The following is an 18,045-nucleotide window of genomic DNA, read 5'->3' on the forward strand; positions in this document are numbered from 1 at the left end:
ACTTCACTAACTAGAGCCTTTCCCCTTCACTAATTCTGTGATGAGAAAAACTGAAATGTGAAATTCTCAGTATGGAAGTCATCTCCGGGTCCTTGGAGTTTACTGGGGCTTTAATAAACAGGGTGATGATGAAACCAGCTCTGCTTTCTCTGTTTCTCAGCTCTGCAGGCCTTTTGCAGACTAAAGTGAAAGTTCAAAAGAAAAAAAATGGTAGACTCAACAGTAACCTGTTACAGAAAGCAAAGCAAAAGGAATCCCAGATTAAAAATGCTAGTACTTAAAATTTATATAGTTCTTTCTAAATTGCTTCACAATATATTATCTCAGCAATGTGAAAGGAGATTAAGTATGAGAAACAGCAGGTTGCCTAAGGCCATGTAGTTACTTCATTACTCAGTTTCAGATTCTGTTGAAGGCCTTCGCAGCTTAAAACTCACTAACAGGGACTCCTCTGAATCAGTGTATTTCAGACAGGTTGGCAGAGTGAGGAAGCCCAGTTCAAAGCACCCCTTTTTGTGGATTGCCTGGGACTGAAGAACGTAAGTGCTGTCACCTGGCAAGCCACAATACATGGCTGGTGTATTGCACAACTCAGATCTCTCTTCCATGAGGCTCACAAAAGCCACTTCTGTTATATGCTTCCTCTGGCAATATTTTCTTTCTGGCTTCTAGATCAAACATCCCGAGTGTAAAGTATTTGCTTTCTACTCCCCAATCCTTAGACATACCATTTGGTGATGACTACCAAATTGTTCTGAGGGAGCCCTGGTGCTGCAGTGGTTAAATGTTGGTACTGTGACCACAACGTTTTGAGTTTGATCCCGTGGCTCCAGGTTGTCTCAGCCTTCCATCCTTTCGTAGGTCAGTAAAATTAGTACCCAGCTTGTTAGGGGCAACTGGCTTACAGATTGTAAACCACTTGAGAGAGTGATGAGTTCACTATGATGCAGTATAGAAATGTAAATGCTATTGCTATTGCCCTAGCTTTTTCCACCATCAACATCACAAATATTTGTTTTTTATTAGTCGTGCAGTTTTGGCACAATGGCATCTTAGATGTTTTCTCTGTGGTTTTTAAACTAAATTTATTTTACACACAAAATATTCTACCTCAGTATTTGTACCTGTATCCAAAAACTTGTCCAACTAATCTTTCTGTATACATTAGAGGGATACATTAAGACAATGTGAATGCCAGTATGGAGGAAGAAAGAGTTCTAAGATGTCTTGAAATTCATTTTTTTTTAAACTGAAAATTGTACGTTTCATTCTTTTTGCATACTGTATATTGTTCTAGCAGTATGCCATTGAGAATGACAAGTAAGTTGGTAATTCTGACAACTGAGGTCTGTTGAGGAGAGATACATAAACATAACTGTGTGAATGTTCACAAACAATGAAATTAGAATGTGATAAATGTATTCTTTATTTTCTTACCAAAAGAACTACAGACTGATAACACAGTGTTCAGATTTAGATAGTCAACTGTTTTATAGTATTCAAGCTTAGAGAAGCATACAATTGGAAAGTGCATTATATTATTGATCTGTTGGGGGGTGGGAAGAGAAATTCTGATGTTCAAAGTTGACCTGCAACATCAGAGGTTTTAGATATTAATCACTGGAGCCAAGATCTTGTTGGTGTATTATACTAGTTAGTCTGTCATGTTGATGTAGTGCACTTTTTTCATAGTTGCATCATGTGGGAAGGAGGCAAAGAAAGCCTATTTGTGTCTGGAGTGAAAGCTGCCAGCTCCCAAGTAGCCTATTTTCTCAGTACCTGGATCCTTGAAGCTAAAGACACTCTGGGAACACTATCTCAGAAAACTGACTGATTTTTCAAGGCAGCACTGAAGAAGCAAACTGCTCAGGAGCCAGCAGCTTTTCTTCTGAGCAGAGCTGAAGAAGGCTTTTTATGCCTCCTCCCCCATCACGGCTGTGCTCTTTTTACTCAACTCCCCATCACTGCATCGCTGTTGTGACACTGGCGTAGCTTGCCAGCCAACAGGATCTCACCCAATGTCTTATGATTTGGGGTAAAGAAATTTCATGTTGTATTCACATTGTGGCTCCCGCCTACAAGCTAGCCCCTTGAATCACCTGCCTCACTATGAGCTACAGTTGAAGACAACAGTCTACCATCACACACAGTTCTTCCCAAAAGCAGCTGAGATGGGCAGGAAAAGAGTGAACAAATAGAACCTCAGCAGCACTTCACTTCAAAAAGCAAGAAGTTAAAATAAATTTACTAATGTCTCAGTTTTGTTTAGGAGAAAGTGGTTAAAAACCAGAGCAAGAAGACTGTCCCTATTACCTCTCCCTACTTTGCATCTAGAGTGGAGTGGTGAGTGCAGGAATGGGCACTTAATGAAGTCTAGCACAAAAACTTGCATTAAATCACACATCAAATTTTGTGTTATTTGGTTTATCTGACTTGTCAAAAAAAGAACAGATAAATGGGATCGCAATGAGAACTAGAATGGACAGCAAACCTATGTTTCTGATCCAAAGCCATTCTCTTTTTAGGTGAAGTAAGTAAATTTCACTCTTTCTCTCATCCTCTCCCCCCCCCCCCCTCCACTTTTAAAATTAAAAAGTAGCTATTTATAGCTGCCTTTACTGGAACAACTTCCTTATCAGGAAGCATGAAACTGGTTACTGGTGTCTGCCTTCCTTGGAAATTCTTTCCAAAGACACAGAAGCCCAAAAAGGAAAAATTCAAAAATACAGTGATGTTTTTGTTTTTGTTGGCTTAAAAAGACAGAATAAGGAAAAGGGAGGAAAACATTTTATATTAAGCTGTAGCTTTTCAACAGGAGCATATAGAATATTACATCTTTAAATAAAACAAAAGAAACTGGTCCAACTGTGCCACTTTGAAATCAGTGGGGCCCCAAAATGCTTAGCTTTGGGATGATAAGGAATGTTTCTGGAATGGAGCTTTCAAGGAGCACATTGACTGCACAGTCTTCAGCTTGTCCCACAACATACAATGTCCTGTCTGAAGATTCTTGTTTCCAGTTGTTTTAGTATAGAGGCTTACCAATTGTGAGAGATCACAATGGGTGATTTATCAAGGGGTCAGTAATGTGAGCAGTACTGCCTGTGGCAACCATAGAAGGCTGGGGCATCCCCAGAGGATGTACAAAATTATCTAGTTAGTAATTTATCCTTACTAATGTTTTTACTAGACAACAAATTTTAATTGCAATCATCAGGTAAAATAATAGGTCAGCAGTTTTCAAGGTTTATGCTTGACATAAAGGGGAGGAATAGGGGACTAATCCTTGCCCCACTGTTGCCTTTCTTCTCTGTTTGAGAGTAGAGCAGCTCAGGGCACAGAAGCCCCAGAAACTACTCCTTCTCAGACATATTCTACCTCTATCTCTAAATTTTCACTTCAGATTTTTATGTTCTTCTGTACCTTCTTTACTTAAAGGAAGAAAAAGAAACACAGAGGCTATTTCAGGGTACATTCAGATGGATGGCCTCTATTACTGCCAGTTTCCTCCTTAACAGATTGTGGTAAAAAAAAAACAGATGAAAAAGAAGAAGGGAAACATGGAATGATTATAAATACATAAATATTCTGTGAACGAAGAAGGGAGATTGCATAATTTTAAAAACATTTAACTAGGAGTACCACAAGCAAGAAGCAAACCTACTCTAAATTTGTAACCACTTAGGAGGGCTGTTTTAAACTGTCAGTGATTCACCTTTTGTTGTTGTTGTGAGCTGCCCTCAAGTCGACTCAACTTATGGTGACCCTGTGAACGGCACATCTCCAAGTATCCCCATCCTCCACTGCTTAGCAGATTTCCTGCAGACTCTTGTCTGTGTCCTCCCTAACTGAATCCAGCCATCTAGTGTGTAGTCTACCTCTCCTTCTTCTCCCCTCTACCTTTCCCAGCATTATTGTCTCTTCCAGTAAGTCATGCCTTCTCATGATATGGCTAAAGTACAAAAGCCTCAATTTAACCATCTTAGCCTCCAGAGGTATTTCTGGCCTGATTTGTCGTCTGGCTGTCCACGGTATCCTCAGCACTCTTCTCCAACAGCACATCTCAAACTAATTGATTTTCTTTTTATCTGCTTTCTTCACAGTCCAGCTCTCACATCCATTCACAGTGATTGGGAATACTATTACCAGAAACAGTATCATTAACTTTTCATTTTAGGCGCAGAACAAATTTCTCTACTTCTGATCTTTCATCCAATGCTTTTCAAAGTGGGGTAATTAGGATAAATTCTGCGATCCACTGCAATAGATCATTTAAACAGAATGCATACAATAAAACTAATGCTTCTGTTCACCATGCTTCTCGTTACTTTTCTGACTGGAATATATACAACTTTGGTGAAAAGTCAACTGGATATAAATAAGCTGTTCATTATAAATACATTAGTCAGGGAGCTCAATGAATGTAGGTCTCTAGTCTCAGTATCAACTCTTTTCAGATCCATGCCCCTAGGACACAGACTGTATTTGATGGGACCAGTAAGATTTTTCTCCTAAGCAGCTTCCACTTGACTCAGAAAGGGTTAGTTAGTTCTTGTGTTCCCACGATCTGGCAAATGCAACTGAAGCAAGCAGCAAGGATAATAAGTCGCTGGCCATGCTAGGCTGTTGTTCATATTATCCTGAAAAACAAAACCTAGATTTGCCACTAAGTCTACAGTTCTAAGTAAGCTACATCCAATCCTCGCTTTATGAAAAGTGTACCTGTGTGATACACAACTTTCAAATTTCATTCATTCATACATTATATTTCTAGGTGTACATGTAGACCTAAAGAAAAAGAAGGGGAAATGGGGTTGCTGAACATGACTCCCAAGAGTCTCAACAGGCAAACCATGTTAGATTAACAGGTCTAAAATGGGCATGTTTTACATCAGTGATGAGATTCACTGACACAGAGTTCAAAGTAGCCCTGTGCATTCTGCCAACACAGGCAATAGAACAATCTACATGGCATCTGAGGAAGTAGACTAAAGTCTATGAAAGCTCATGCTACCAACTTCTTTCAGTTAGTTTCAAAAGGTGCTGCAAGATCTCTTTGCAGAACAATCTACAGTTACCCTTTATTGTGAGAGGTGCACTGAATTGCTTTGATTAATGAGTAACCTGACTGGTCATGTCTGCCTACTTTGATTCCCAGCCATTGTTACAAAGCACTGGAACTCTTCCTCCAAAGCTGCTACCATAAAATCAATGCCACATTCCTGACCCATAAAGACAGTACCCTGTCAAATCAAAGAATGGCTCTTTCTAAGTTTAGGAGGTAGAAACTCTCATCAACATGCCCTTGCATGAGGCTCCTTGTCCACTGAACTATCCACAGTGAGTGAGCGTGGCAAGGAGCAAGCATCACCAAATCAATCCATTCACCTGCCCTCACAAGAAGGCATGCAAGTGAAGCAGTGGCAGGTAGTGCTGCAAGGAGCAGCAACCACCAGCTATCCTCTGAATATGGGCAGGCAAGCAAGGAAGCCGGGTGTGGTGGCATGCAGAAGAAGGTGCAACAACCCAAAGGAGACCAGTTCTCTCCGAGAGCCCAACCATCACTCCTAGCGGTGACCAAGGAGCACTCTGTTATTATCTTTACTATTTATGGTCATAAAACTACAGTAGGGTGTGGGAATGAAGCACAAACAAGAATAATAACTTGATTAGTAGTTGAAAACTGTAGTAATACTGCTGACTATAAATTTTACTTCTATGGTAACTTGAAAACACAAGGTAATAAATTTGAAAACTGCAGTAGTACTATTAGGAATAAATGATATTACAGTGACAAAAACACAATTCCTACCAAAACAATAATTCAATAATTTCTTGTTATGCATACCTTGTGTCCTAAATAGATAGCTTCTAAGTATCCTTAACTGTATAAGCACCACTGGCTGAGAACCACTGTTCTAGACAAGTCTACTATCTAGAGTCTAGCAATGGATTCTGCTCTCAACTGCAATGGTTCTCCTGGTATTTGGCAATCCAAAACCTATAACCCATCTTGCTCTCGCTTTTCAGAATTCACTAGATACCTTCAGTAGAAGAGAGTAGAGGTTAGTCTACACATATTATGTGAATTGCTGCAGACTTTTGCACATTCACATAAATGCTTAATTGTCTTCCCCTTCCTGCAAAAAGTCACATCTATTCTGCTGAAAAATGTGCAGGCACATGAATCCATGCTAAACAGACAGACAGCAACATTTTTGATAATGTGCATCCTTGCAGATACACATGGATATTCCGGTAAAAACCATAAATCCTTTTTCAGTGGAGTTTATGCAAAAAGCCCTAATTCCTACAAATTGCATGTGGTTGGATTACAGTCTATTCAAAGAGGATGAGGAGCATCTACTGTATATATTCATGTACAAGTCTAGAAATTTTAGTCAAAAATTGACCCCAAAAATGTGAGTCGACTTATCCATGGGCCAATGTAAGTACTGCACTTTAATTCTTATTAAAAAAAAGGAACTACCCCCTGGTGAAAGGCAAGAACATAATCTGTCTTGGAAGCACTTGCCCCCATTTATTCTCTCACCCATCCAGCCTTTAGTTATGCCTGCTGAAATTTTGTATGTTCTTTGGCATGGCTTTCCTTTGCTCCATCCTTTAGATCCTTTGTTATATGCCTCTAAGTTTTACCTTTGACTTATCCATGGGTTATATGGTAAATTGTGTAGTCAAACCCCATGATACGTTAAAAAAAACCCCTGCATGTAAGTAATATCAATAGATAGTTAATGGTTTTAAGTATGCTATTACGGTAGAAAAGAAAAGAACTCCAATAAGTCAACATTACCTACCAAGGGTCTGTGAATGAAGAACCAAATAAGATTCTATCCCAGCTTCTCTCTACTTCTATCTTAAAAATGATGAGTCAAACACTATTGGCTGGGATTTGACCCTATCATTTGTGCTTCTGAGAGAGGGTTTTTTTTTTTTTTTTTTTTTTTGTTATTTTTGGGGTGGGTGTTGCTTACCTGTTTCTTCCAAACTACAAAATGTCCTCATACACTTTTGGGGCATTTTCAAGAAGCATTAATCCCATGGATTACATATACTGCATGAGGTACTTTTATTGATACATGGTATGGTCATCTTGCACAACAGCAGAAAAGAACTACGATTTTGGCAGCCCTTCCCCACCCTCAGGGCTGATGACAGAGGGACTGGGCACTAGTTTCAAGTCATCATTCAAAATAATGAGCTTCGGCTTTAAAAAGTAAAACAAAAGAGAAGATATGGAACAGAAAAAACTAGAAATCAAAATAACCTACCACAATAAAAACACTTTTTCTGGCACCCTGTTAAGGACATATGTATGCATATGTTTGCTGTAAGCATACATATTCCATTTTTGGGTGCTGCAGGGCTTGGTATTCCATCCCTCCCCCTACAGAGCCCAAAATACCCCCAGACTTACTGAACAACCTCTGAATCCCCCACATGATAATTCTGTCCTTCATGGGAGCAAACATGATCACAGAGGAGAGCTTTCAGAGTGTATTCAGTTTGTAGCCTGTATTATGAAAGCACACTGAAGAAGTTTGTTAAGGCCTCACTTTCATTCTTGCAGTCCCTTACATACCCTAAAGCATTCCAAAAATGATGGTGTATGCTCTGGTCTACTTGCAACATCTCTATTCTTGCATTCCCTCAGTTTCAGGATAACTGCTTAGGCTGCCATGTATTGTAAACTCTCTCTCTCTCTCTCTCTCTCTCTCTCTCTCTCTTGTATTATTTTATTTTGCAATAACTTTCCACATACTGATTTAATACACATCAGGGTATTTTTCCCTTTTAGAGAAAATATTCTTAAAATATATAACATTCTTCAATAACATACTTTCAACAATTTCAAGATGAATTTACACCATATGAAATGGCATGCTGTGTACTTTACTTATTAACATGCATCATTTGGATTCATACACACTATAGTCAATGCAAGCTCCACCCTTACTCACCAAAACTCAACCTCTAAGGACCCTGAAAATAGGATTGATTACAGCAATGCTAGGAACTCATGCTATTTTTAGAGACAAGGGGAATAAATCAGGAACAATGATTTACAGGACAAGAAAAACTGGGATTATTTTTGCAGAATGTATGCTCTTCTTGCAAAAAAAAGTACCAAAAATCCCTCCAAAACTCATTACTAGGAACCAATGATAGGGATGGAGAAAATACAACAGAATATCATAGAATCATAGTTGCAAAAGACCACAAGAGCCATCCAGTCCAAACACCTGCTTTGCAGGCAGGAATACACAGTCAAACCACTCCTGACAGATGGCCATACAGCCTCTGTTTAGAAACCACCAAAAAAGGAGACTCCACCACTCTCTGAGGCAGCTGTTACCTCTCCGCTGCCAAACAGTTCTTACTGTCAGGAAGTTCAGGTGTCCATCAGGATGTTTAGTTGGAATCATGAGAACAGTTCAGAAAAGATTTTGAACTATCAGTAAAATACTGAAGATATAATCTAATACAGTGAGCCCGCGCCATATGCAGGCTTCACTTCCGTAGCTTTCAGCATACACTGAAGCCACAGGAGAATCTAATGAATGGCGTGTGTGTCTGTGGGGTGCATGGTGCATAGCACCGCATGCACGCACCCCATTCTTTTCAATGGGGCGTGAGCATATGCGATTTTCCCCTTACCCGAGGGCGGGGGGGGCCATCTGGAACGGATCCCCCGTGTAAGGGGGATCTGCCAGTAAGGAACAGAGTCCCTGGAGAAATGAGGGGATTCTTAATCCTTAAGGAATCTCTACCATGTAGTAAAAAGAGAGCTAGTCTAAGAAGCAAAGAAAAATAAATTCTCACGGTATCTGTAAGAAAATGTATACCTGTAACTTTTAAAAGTAACCCATTACAACTCAGAAAATAACCTCCTACATACTAGGACCAATCCTAATTATTCCTCCCAGGCCAGGCTTCTCAAAGCACCATTATTGAAACACTCACGCAGATGAGCTGGGAGTCTGATGACATCGTCCTCCATTCTGGCTGTTCGAGACACAGGAACATGTAGTGGGGGAGATGAAGTATAACTTGGTTCTGGACTCACTGGAGGGGTATATGAAATTCTTTCCTGCTGTGATGGAAAGGGAAAAAAGAGAAAAATAATTTCAATGTGGGAGGGAAAAAAGGTAAGGAAGAAACTACAACAATAATCATGTGAAAAAACAGGACTCCACAATACAGAATCACTATCAGATAATAAAATATAACTAAGGGCCCAAACAGACAGGCCAAAATAAAGCTGCTTTTGGTCACTTTGGAAGTATGCTGTTTAAATGATGCATGCGTTCTAAGAGGCCAGAAGCAACGCACTGGAACACAGCTTTGGTGCAGCTTCTGGCCACTTAAGATGCATGTGTCATTTAAACTGCATACCTCCAAAGTGACCCAAAGCAGCTTTATTTTGACCTGTCTGTTCAAGCCGTACATCTACTTCTGGTACAGCTCTTCTAGTGTAAATTCTACATGTTCACACTAATCTAATAATTAAACTGCTTAACAGTTTCCCCAGTTTATTTCTGCTGTAGTTAAATGATGGAAGCACTGCAAAGTCCTTAGTCTATGGAGCAGGTTAACAGTATGTTAATAGAATTTCGGCCCTTTCCACAGCCCTGCTTCACTAGTTTTCACCCTCACCCTTACACCCATCACTTATTTCATAGCTACTAGGAGAACAACATTACAGTATTCAGAATAAGGAATAATATTATCTGCCCTTAGATTTACCCTAGATTTCAACCATCTGTTTATTTACCTTCCCGGTACTCCATGAGGGTCACCTATAGTTGAGTCAAAACTACCCTACAAAGTCCTGAATTGGTTTTATGTCTTGCTAATCCTGACATGTGACAGAATGCTAGCAACTATTTTTAGACAAATAATAATTATTTTGCTATTAGATGATGTTATATAGCTTCAGAAATCCTCTATGACAACACTGTGCAACTAATTTCTGCACCTTGTTAGCTCCTTTATTATATAGTAATGTTGATTTTTCTCCTATTTCCTATAAAATTTCATAGTATTTTCTTCTAGAGATGTTGTGCATGAATGGCTTTAAACACCCAACAAAACCAAAATGCAAGCACTGATATATTCCTTTTCCTTAACAATGTGTGTTCAACAAAAGTGCATCCTGAGGATTTTAGCTTTTTTTCAAAATAAAAAGCAGCAATAGACAGTGATCAAGATTCTAGCTGCAGCATTTGGAGAAAGTTGCAAATATGGCCAATGCCTACTTATGTTGGCCTTCAGAGTCCTCCACAGCTCTCCTTCACAGCCTTCAGGTACCACACATTAGCAATTTTGCTGGGGGGAGGCAGAAGAAATGACCCACCCATTAGGAAAGTGCATTGATTAGTATATGTTTTAAAAATATATTTATAGCTGTAGCAAACTACTTTGGGGGACTTTGGAACTATAAATGCAAGGTGTGAAGAGTGAGATAAATATTTTACAAAAGTAGCAGTTCTGGGAGAATCACAACCAAATACTCAAAGAGTCACCTCAAAGCTCTCATTTTAGCCCCATCTACAAACTAAAGCGTGATCCCTATTCCCCAAAATTGTCTTCATAAATTAGAGCTAGGACAGAATACAGCAGTGCTCTTTTACATGTCTTTGAGACTTTGGGATTTAGCAACCTTAATTTAAATGAGAGGCCAAAATCCCTGGGGATCTATAGCACAATTCCATTATATCTTTTTAAAAGTCAAAAGTGTAGTACACAAGTAGTAAGAGAACTAAAATTAGCTTTAGCTGGGGCCTGGAAGCTCCAAACATCCAGACACTTCCATTAGCCAGCTGGCATTTCTCCTAAGGGAATACCAAGCCCGAGAGTCCTGCTCTCACTCAGGCATGCCAACATCATTGCTGGGTCTCCACATGAAAGCTTTTAGTCTACTCTTTTTGGTCTACCTTTGTAGAAAAATATTTTGCAGGGCACAGGCTGGAGGCACACCGATAGGATAAACTAGCTGAAGCTAAGCAGTAGTTGGCATGTGAATGGAACACAGTTTGGGTTCCAATTTAAAGAGGAGCAGAAAAATAAATTGGAAAAAGCCACTGTTATCACATTCTGGATTGCAGAATGAGAGCTAAAGTTGTAACTGTGGGCAAATTCTTGGTGGGGAGGGTCTCCACAGGCATCAAGCAGAGAGAATGGAAAAGTGGAGGAGCAAAGGGAGTATGGGTCCCCTAGGGAGGAGGGCTTGATGAAAAGGCAAAGGCAGCAATTTGGGTGGGTCTTCAGAGATGGGATGGGGGAACAGTGGTGCTGTTTGCTTTAGCAAAACCGACGGGTAACATATGCAGCCCATGGATTACGTATTAGCTTTGTATGGAAGTAAATCCCACTGAAATTAATAGGTCTTTCTTCTGAGTATATTTGACTGTTGTTAACTACCATCAAGTCAATCTAGGCTATATACTCTCTACAGAAATAATCCAGGTTGACAGTACTGCCATGGCTCAATGCTATGGAATTCTAGGGATTGTACTTCTGTAAAACATTTAGCTTTTTCTGTGAGATAGCTCTGGTGCCACAACAAACTACAAATCCCAGGATTCCATAGAACTGAGCCATGGCAGTTAAAGCGAGGTAAAACTGGATTATTTCTACAGTGTGAATGCAGCCTTGTACTTAGAATCATAGAGTTGCAAGAGACCACAAGGGCCATCCAGTCCAACCCCCTGCCATGCAGAAACACAAAATCAAAGCACTCCTGACAGATGGGATTCCAGCCTCTGTTGAATATAGCCTCCAAAGGAGGAGACCACCATTCTCCAAGGGAGTGTGTTCCATTATCGAACAGCTCTTACTGTCAGGAAGTTCCTCCTAATGTCGAGCTGGAATCTCTTTTCCTATAGCTTTCATCCATTGTTCCATGTCCTAGTCTCTGGAGCAGCAGAAAACAAGCTTGCTCCATCCTCAATGTGACACCCCTTCAAATACTTAAACCATCTCTTCTCCAAGCTAAACATACCCAGTTCCCTAAGTCTCTCCTCATATGGCATGGTTTCCAGACTCTTCACCGTTTTGCTCCAGCTTCTCAACATCCTTTTTGAACTGTGGTGCCCAGAATTAGACACAGTATTCCAGGTGAGGCCTGATCAAAGCAGAAAAGAGTGGCACTATTACTTCCCTTGATCTAGAGTAGACACTATACTTCTATTAATGCAGCCCAGAATAACACTCATGTCTCTATGAATGAGAGACTTTCAAAATCACCCTGTCATCCACAGAGCTGCTCAGATTTTGCAGATTTAGGGCTGTAGTTTCCTTGATCGTGTCTATCCATCTGAAATGCAGTCTCCCTCTTTTCTTACTACCTTCTACATTACCAAACATTATTGTCTTTTCTAGTGAACCATGTTGCCTCATGATACGACCAAAGTAAAACTGTCTAAGTTTATTCATCTTGCCTTCTAGGGAGGGTTCAAGCTTGATTTGCTCTTTTTAGCAGTCCACAGTAACCATAGAACTGTTCTCCAACACCACATTTCAAGTGAGTTGATTTTCTTCCTATCAGTTTTCTTCAATGCTCAGCTTTCACAATCATACAGAGAAACTGGAAATATGATGGCATGGGCAATCCTAACTCTAGAATTCAATCATATATCTTGACACTTCAGGATTGTGCCTAGTTCCTTCATAGCTGCCCATCCTAGTCTTCTATTCCTTAACGGAAGTCTTCATTCTTAGTGACTGAGCCAAAGTTTGAAATTTTTTGAACTATTTCAATACTTTCATCATCTATTTCAAATTTATGTAAATCATCTGTAGTCATTATTTTTCCTCAATATTCAACTCTAAACCTGCCATTGCACTTCCTTCCTTCGTTTTCTTCAGTAATCATACCAAGTCGTTGCTATTTCCTATTAAACTTTCATTAAAACAGTGTAATTATCTGACTCAAAATATCCCATTCTCTCCATTTGAGCTATCTCATCCTAAGTATTGCACTGTTTATACATTCCATTTCTTATTTTACTACGTCTAGCTTTCCCTGATTCATGCTTCCCACATACCATGTTTCTATAGTATATGCTGTACAGGTTAAGACTCTCCTTTCACCTTTGAGCACATCAACAGCTGAACATCCTTTCATCTTCCGTCCAGTTGTGTCATTAGCCACAGTATTACTTGCAGTTGCCCATTGCTGTACTCCAATAGCTCCTTGTCTTCCAACCATCTTTTCACATATTTATGATCTCTTATCCTGTTCCTGTTTTTTGTTTGTTTTTTTACCATCTTGTCAGCTTTAACTTACAGCAACTTTGTGAATGACAGATCTCTAAGGGACCTGGTCAACAGTAGTACAGTACTGCTCAGGTCTTTCCAATTCACAGTTGTGGCTTCATTTATTGAATCAACCCATCTTCCTCTATTTCTACTGCTTTCCACATAACATCTTTTCCAATGCATCATGTATTCTTATGATATGTCCAAAGTTGATAGGCTTATGATAGGCTTATTTTGGAGTCTAATGAGAATTTGGTGTTGGTTTGCATTTATTTGTCTTTGGGCAGTCCATGATCTCTAGAGAACTCTGCTACAGCACATTTCAAATCGGTCAGCTTTTTCACTGTCCAGCTTTCACATAGCTTTCTTACCAAGTTCTTTCCATGTCCTAGTCCTGTTTACCTCAGGCAAATGGGAGTCCTGAAAGCATGGGAACTCCCTTGACTGCCAAAATTGGAACATTACAAGCTTAAAACTGTTTATCAGAGTACTTGTACAAAACCATAACATTTGGCTTCTCATACTTCAGTCACAGTGACCTGACAGAACATAATTCAATGGAACCTGTCAGTCTGGTGAACAAGGCAAAAATATATCATTTAAAGAGTCTGAAGTCAAATTTTTCATGAAATGCCCTGCATTATAGTGCTATAAAACCACAAGGTTGCGAGTTCAAGACCAGCAAAAGGGCCCAAGCTCGACTCAGGCTTGCATCCTTCCGAGGTCGCTAAAATGAGTACCCAGACTGTTGGGGGCAAATTAGCTTACTTGCTGTTCACCACTGTGATCTTTGAAATAGCGGTATATAAATAAAACAAATTATTATTATTATTATTATTATTATTATTATTATTATTATTATTGGACATCCTCCTGCTAGTGGTTATTAAAATGTTAACTTACAGTCACATTACTAAGAGCCTTTCTGGATGAAGAGTAGGGTATAAATTGTCTAAATAAATAAACAAATGACCTCATGTTCTGTATGTAAGAACACAGTCAAAAACAGGTCAAAATTACACAAATTTCACTTTTCTTGTTTATCAAATTGTTACCCAGAATGCCAGGGTCTCGAGAAGACTTAGTGTGTGTGTGACACGCCCAAGGTCACCCAATGTGTTTCCATGACTGCACCAGGAATTGAACCCTGATCTTCACAATCCTAGTCTTTCTTGGCAAGATTTCTTCAAAGGAGGTTTGCTATTGCCTACTCCTGAGGCTGAGAGCATGTGACTTGCCCAAGGTCACCCAATGGATTTTATGGCCAAGAGGGAAATCAACTCTGGTCTACTGAGTCATAGTCCAACACTCAAACCACTATGTATTTGAAGCTGCCATATTTACTTCTGGACAAAATTGGAAAACAATCTATTAATGAATGTAATTGTTAACCTGCTTACTTGCTTAGGAGGAAAAGGACTAACGGAAGTAACTTCCTGGGGCATAAAGTAAGACTTTAGCTCAAAACCCAAAATGTAAATGAAGACTTCTAAAACAAGAAAACAAAGTGATTTTGTATCTTGAGCTGTTTAAATTAACTGATCTTTGGTCATTTTTTGAATTGGTTCATAGATCAGTTTGCCTCAGATATTATTGTAGGCCCAATTAAAACACATGTAGCAAATAAAGAACTTAAGGGGGGGGGGGAGAAAAACACACCTCTTTGGAACAGACCCCAATGCAAAGCTGCATTCAGAAAAAGATTAGCATCTCATTTCCTGAACACAGGGAGCCAAGATTGTTTTATAGACCTTAGTGACTTCATGGAGTTCATTTCCTCCCCCACGTCCCTTTGGACAGAATTTGAATCTCAAAACACCAAGGCAAGAGAAACTCTTATATCTCTTTCCCTACTGGAACAAATTCTCCAGGGAAATGAAAACTGTGGAGGTTTCAGTTTATTTCTCACAATAGAAGGGAAAATACTACACCCCAGTTGCTCTATAAAATTTTTCTAAAATGCTTGCAAGAGTTATCAGTTAGGGCTACAATGTGTAGCTAATAATCTTTTAAGTGAATGAAATGGTGCCCAGACTAATCAGACAACAGAGCTATATTTAGATTGAATTATTTTCAAAGTTATGATTTTTAGACTGAACAGGAATTGTTATTATTATTTAGACGGAACAGGAATTTTCTCTTCAGTCTTGTCACTTTTCACATGAGGAAAGCACTGATGGAATGAGGAAGGAGGCACTAAGATGGCATTTGCTTGAAGTACATTATCAAAGTGCTTGCTTTTCTTTAGGATTGTATGCCTTAGTTTCAGGGACTTTCCTTTCCAGAAAAATAAGCTGACAAGTCTAGAGTTTAGTCTTGCAAAGCTGAAGAGCAGACATGATTTGAAACAATGGGAAATCAGTTCAAAAAGAAAGAAATGTCAGATACATATCCAATGAAAAGTTTTATTTCCCTTCCCTGTTATTTTTACAAACCTATTATAACATGTTATAATGTTAGATATGTTAGCAGACCTCATTTTTTCTAGTCTAAGAAAGTGGAAATTATAAGTAGCTGAAAATATTTTGGGAACATTCTTACTAACTCCTGTACTTCTTAGTTGTCTTATTCCATCCAGTTATATTAAGCTCTCACCTTCGCCTTGTTATGGCTCTGTCCACAAGTTTCTAAACCCTTAAAGGGTCTAACATAATTCAAGTTATAAGAACTTCCTCTTAAAACATCAGGGAAGCAGTACTGAAGAGGATGGGTCTAGGAAGTGAAACTGGGTAGCTAACACCAGAACAGAGGGTTGAGTAGGCAAATTGTTGTTGATGTGTGACTTGAAATATTTTCCAACTTATGGAGACTATAGGATACATATGGAGACTATGGGAGACTTATGGAGACAAAGGGAGGTGGGGGAGATGTCACAGGGTTTTCTTTGCAATATTCTTAAAGAGATGGTTTGTCTTTGCCTTCCTCTGAGGATGAGAGAATGTGACTCGTTCAGTGGGTTTCCATGCCTCAGTAGGGATCTGTAGGGATTTGAACCCTGGTCACCAGAGTCATAGTCCAATGCTCAAACTACTACACCATGCTGGCTCTTTGCACAGGCAAATCATTTTTGTCAATTCAGAAGTGGAACCAACTGAATTCAATAGGAACACCTCCCATCAACATAAGATTACATCCAACAGTAATGCACTCTGTGTACCCTCTGCAGTTTCTTCTCAACTATCCTATCTGTAAACAAACAGATGACTCTTACATACTTGCCCAGTGTTCTTCTCTTCAAAAAGAGGTAATTTTCTACTTAATGCTCCCCAGAAATGTTCACCTTTTGAGGAATGGAGGGGGAGGAAACAGCTGAGTGCAAAAGAACATGACAGTCACTAGGAATTTATCCTCCCTGCTTTTCCATGTAAAATCAGCTATCTGTATGACTTGGTCTAAAAGGTTCTGCCTATTGTAAAGCTGCTTTTGAAACTCTTTTTTTTTAAAATTGTTGCTCTCTCTTGCATTTCAGTGAGAGATCTGAATTTACCAAAATTTAAAGTTGCAGTGGTGTTGCTCATTCCTTGTATTGGCAATGAACTGCCATGATGTGTGAAGCTCAGTTTTAAGCAGTGGTCCCCATTTCAAACAATCTGTACAGACTGTGAGAGTCTTTTTCTTCTCCTGAGAGCCTTACATTGGAGTTGTCTGGGCTTGAACCAGGGACCTACTCCTGTAATACATGTACACCGAACAAACTGAAGCAAAAATGCCAAATGGCTGACAAATGAAACTACTTGCATGCTGCATTCTTTTTGTGGCATATGTATAGTTAGAGGAAGAAACAATCATAATTCTAGCATGTAACATGGGTAAGTCACTATACATTGTCTTTGTTGTGGTTGTGTGCCTTCAAGGTGTTTCCAATTTATAGTGACCCTAAAAAGAACCTATCATGGGGTTTTCTTGTCAAGTCTCCATGTTTAGAGCAAATATTATCATTCACACATTTTTATATATTCATACTTTAACATTATATAAGGAAATATCATTCAAAGTAGAACATTTTAAAAAAAAATTAATTCAATACCTAAATTCAATACCTTCTGTCCATCTCCTTCTCCACCAACAGCCCCAGCCTGTACCTCCCTTTCCTGCCTTGGCACCACAATACCTCCACCTCATTCCTCTGCACCTCTGTTGCCACTGCTACCAGTCTAACATGCCTTCCCCTCCTGCCTCCCCCATGCCACCCAGAGGAAGGTGCTACAGCTGTTTCAGAAATCTCATTCAGTGTTGCCATCTTCCTCTTTCTTCTCCTTGTGAGGATGATGCTGAAGGAGATTTCTTGAACATCCCTTGAACAACCATCATGCCCCCAGAGTGTTGTACGCCACAGTCTGAGAATCACTGATTTAGCCCAATATGGTTCAGTTTCAGTTTCACAGCCTCCAGGCCTTTTTTATATATATAACAAAATCAGGATACTGGCAGAGGCTTTGAGCATTTATCAAATGAGAAAAGAAAGCCGAAATGGGGTGGAAGAGTAGCAGCTTTTTCCATGCCTCTCTGCATGCTGTTGTAGCACTTCCATTCTCTGCCCGAGGGAGACCGCCATAAAAGCGTGTCTTTTGTCACATTGGAAAAATGTGTTCAACAAAAGGAATGTTTTTAAAACCACTTCCCTCGGGTAGAGAAGGGAACTGCTATGATGGCATGCAGAAAAGCTTAGAGAAAGCCACTACTCATGTGATAAGGCTCTTCATCTTTACACCATACCACAATCCTAATGTCATCAAAGTTCATAAAATTGCTATTGAATGA

At 39.5% G+C, this 18,045-nt stretch overlaps 1 protein-coding gene across 3 annotated transcripts in view; it reads right to left on the reverse strand.

Moving 5' to 3' along the window:
- Nucleotides 1-18,045, reverse strand: part of ETV6 (ETS variant transcription factor 6) — a 170,785-nt gene that overhangs the window by 94,947 nt on the left and 57,793 nt on the right. The window contains exons 2-3 of one of the 3 annotated variants that reach the window (XM_089524881.1): nucleotides 12,026-12,148; nucleotides 8,986-9,115 (exon numbers count right to left, since the gene is read on the reverse strand). In XM_089524881.1, coding sequence (XP_089381007.1) covers nucleotides 8,986-9,115; nucleotides 12,026-12,049 — 154 coding nt within the window. In that variant the 5' untranslated portion in view covers nucleotides 12,050-12,148. The remainder of the gene's footprint in view (nucleotides 1-8,985; nucleotides 9,116-12,025; nucleotides 12,149-18,045) is intronic. The other 2 variants (XM_089524880.1, XM_089524878.1) reach the window with 2 other exon arrangements.

The sequence above is a fragment of the Sceloporus occidentalis genome, unplaced genomic scaffold (assembly GCF_023333645.1).
Source record: "Sceloporus occidentalis isolate IW3139 unplaced genomic scaffold, rSceOcc1.0.p SCAF_5, whole genome shotgun sequence".
NCBI classification, from domain to species: domain Eukaryota; kingdom Metazoa; phylum Chordata; class Lepidosauria; order Squamata; family Phrynosomatidae; genus Sceloporus; species Sceloporus occidentalis.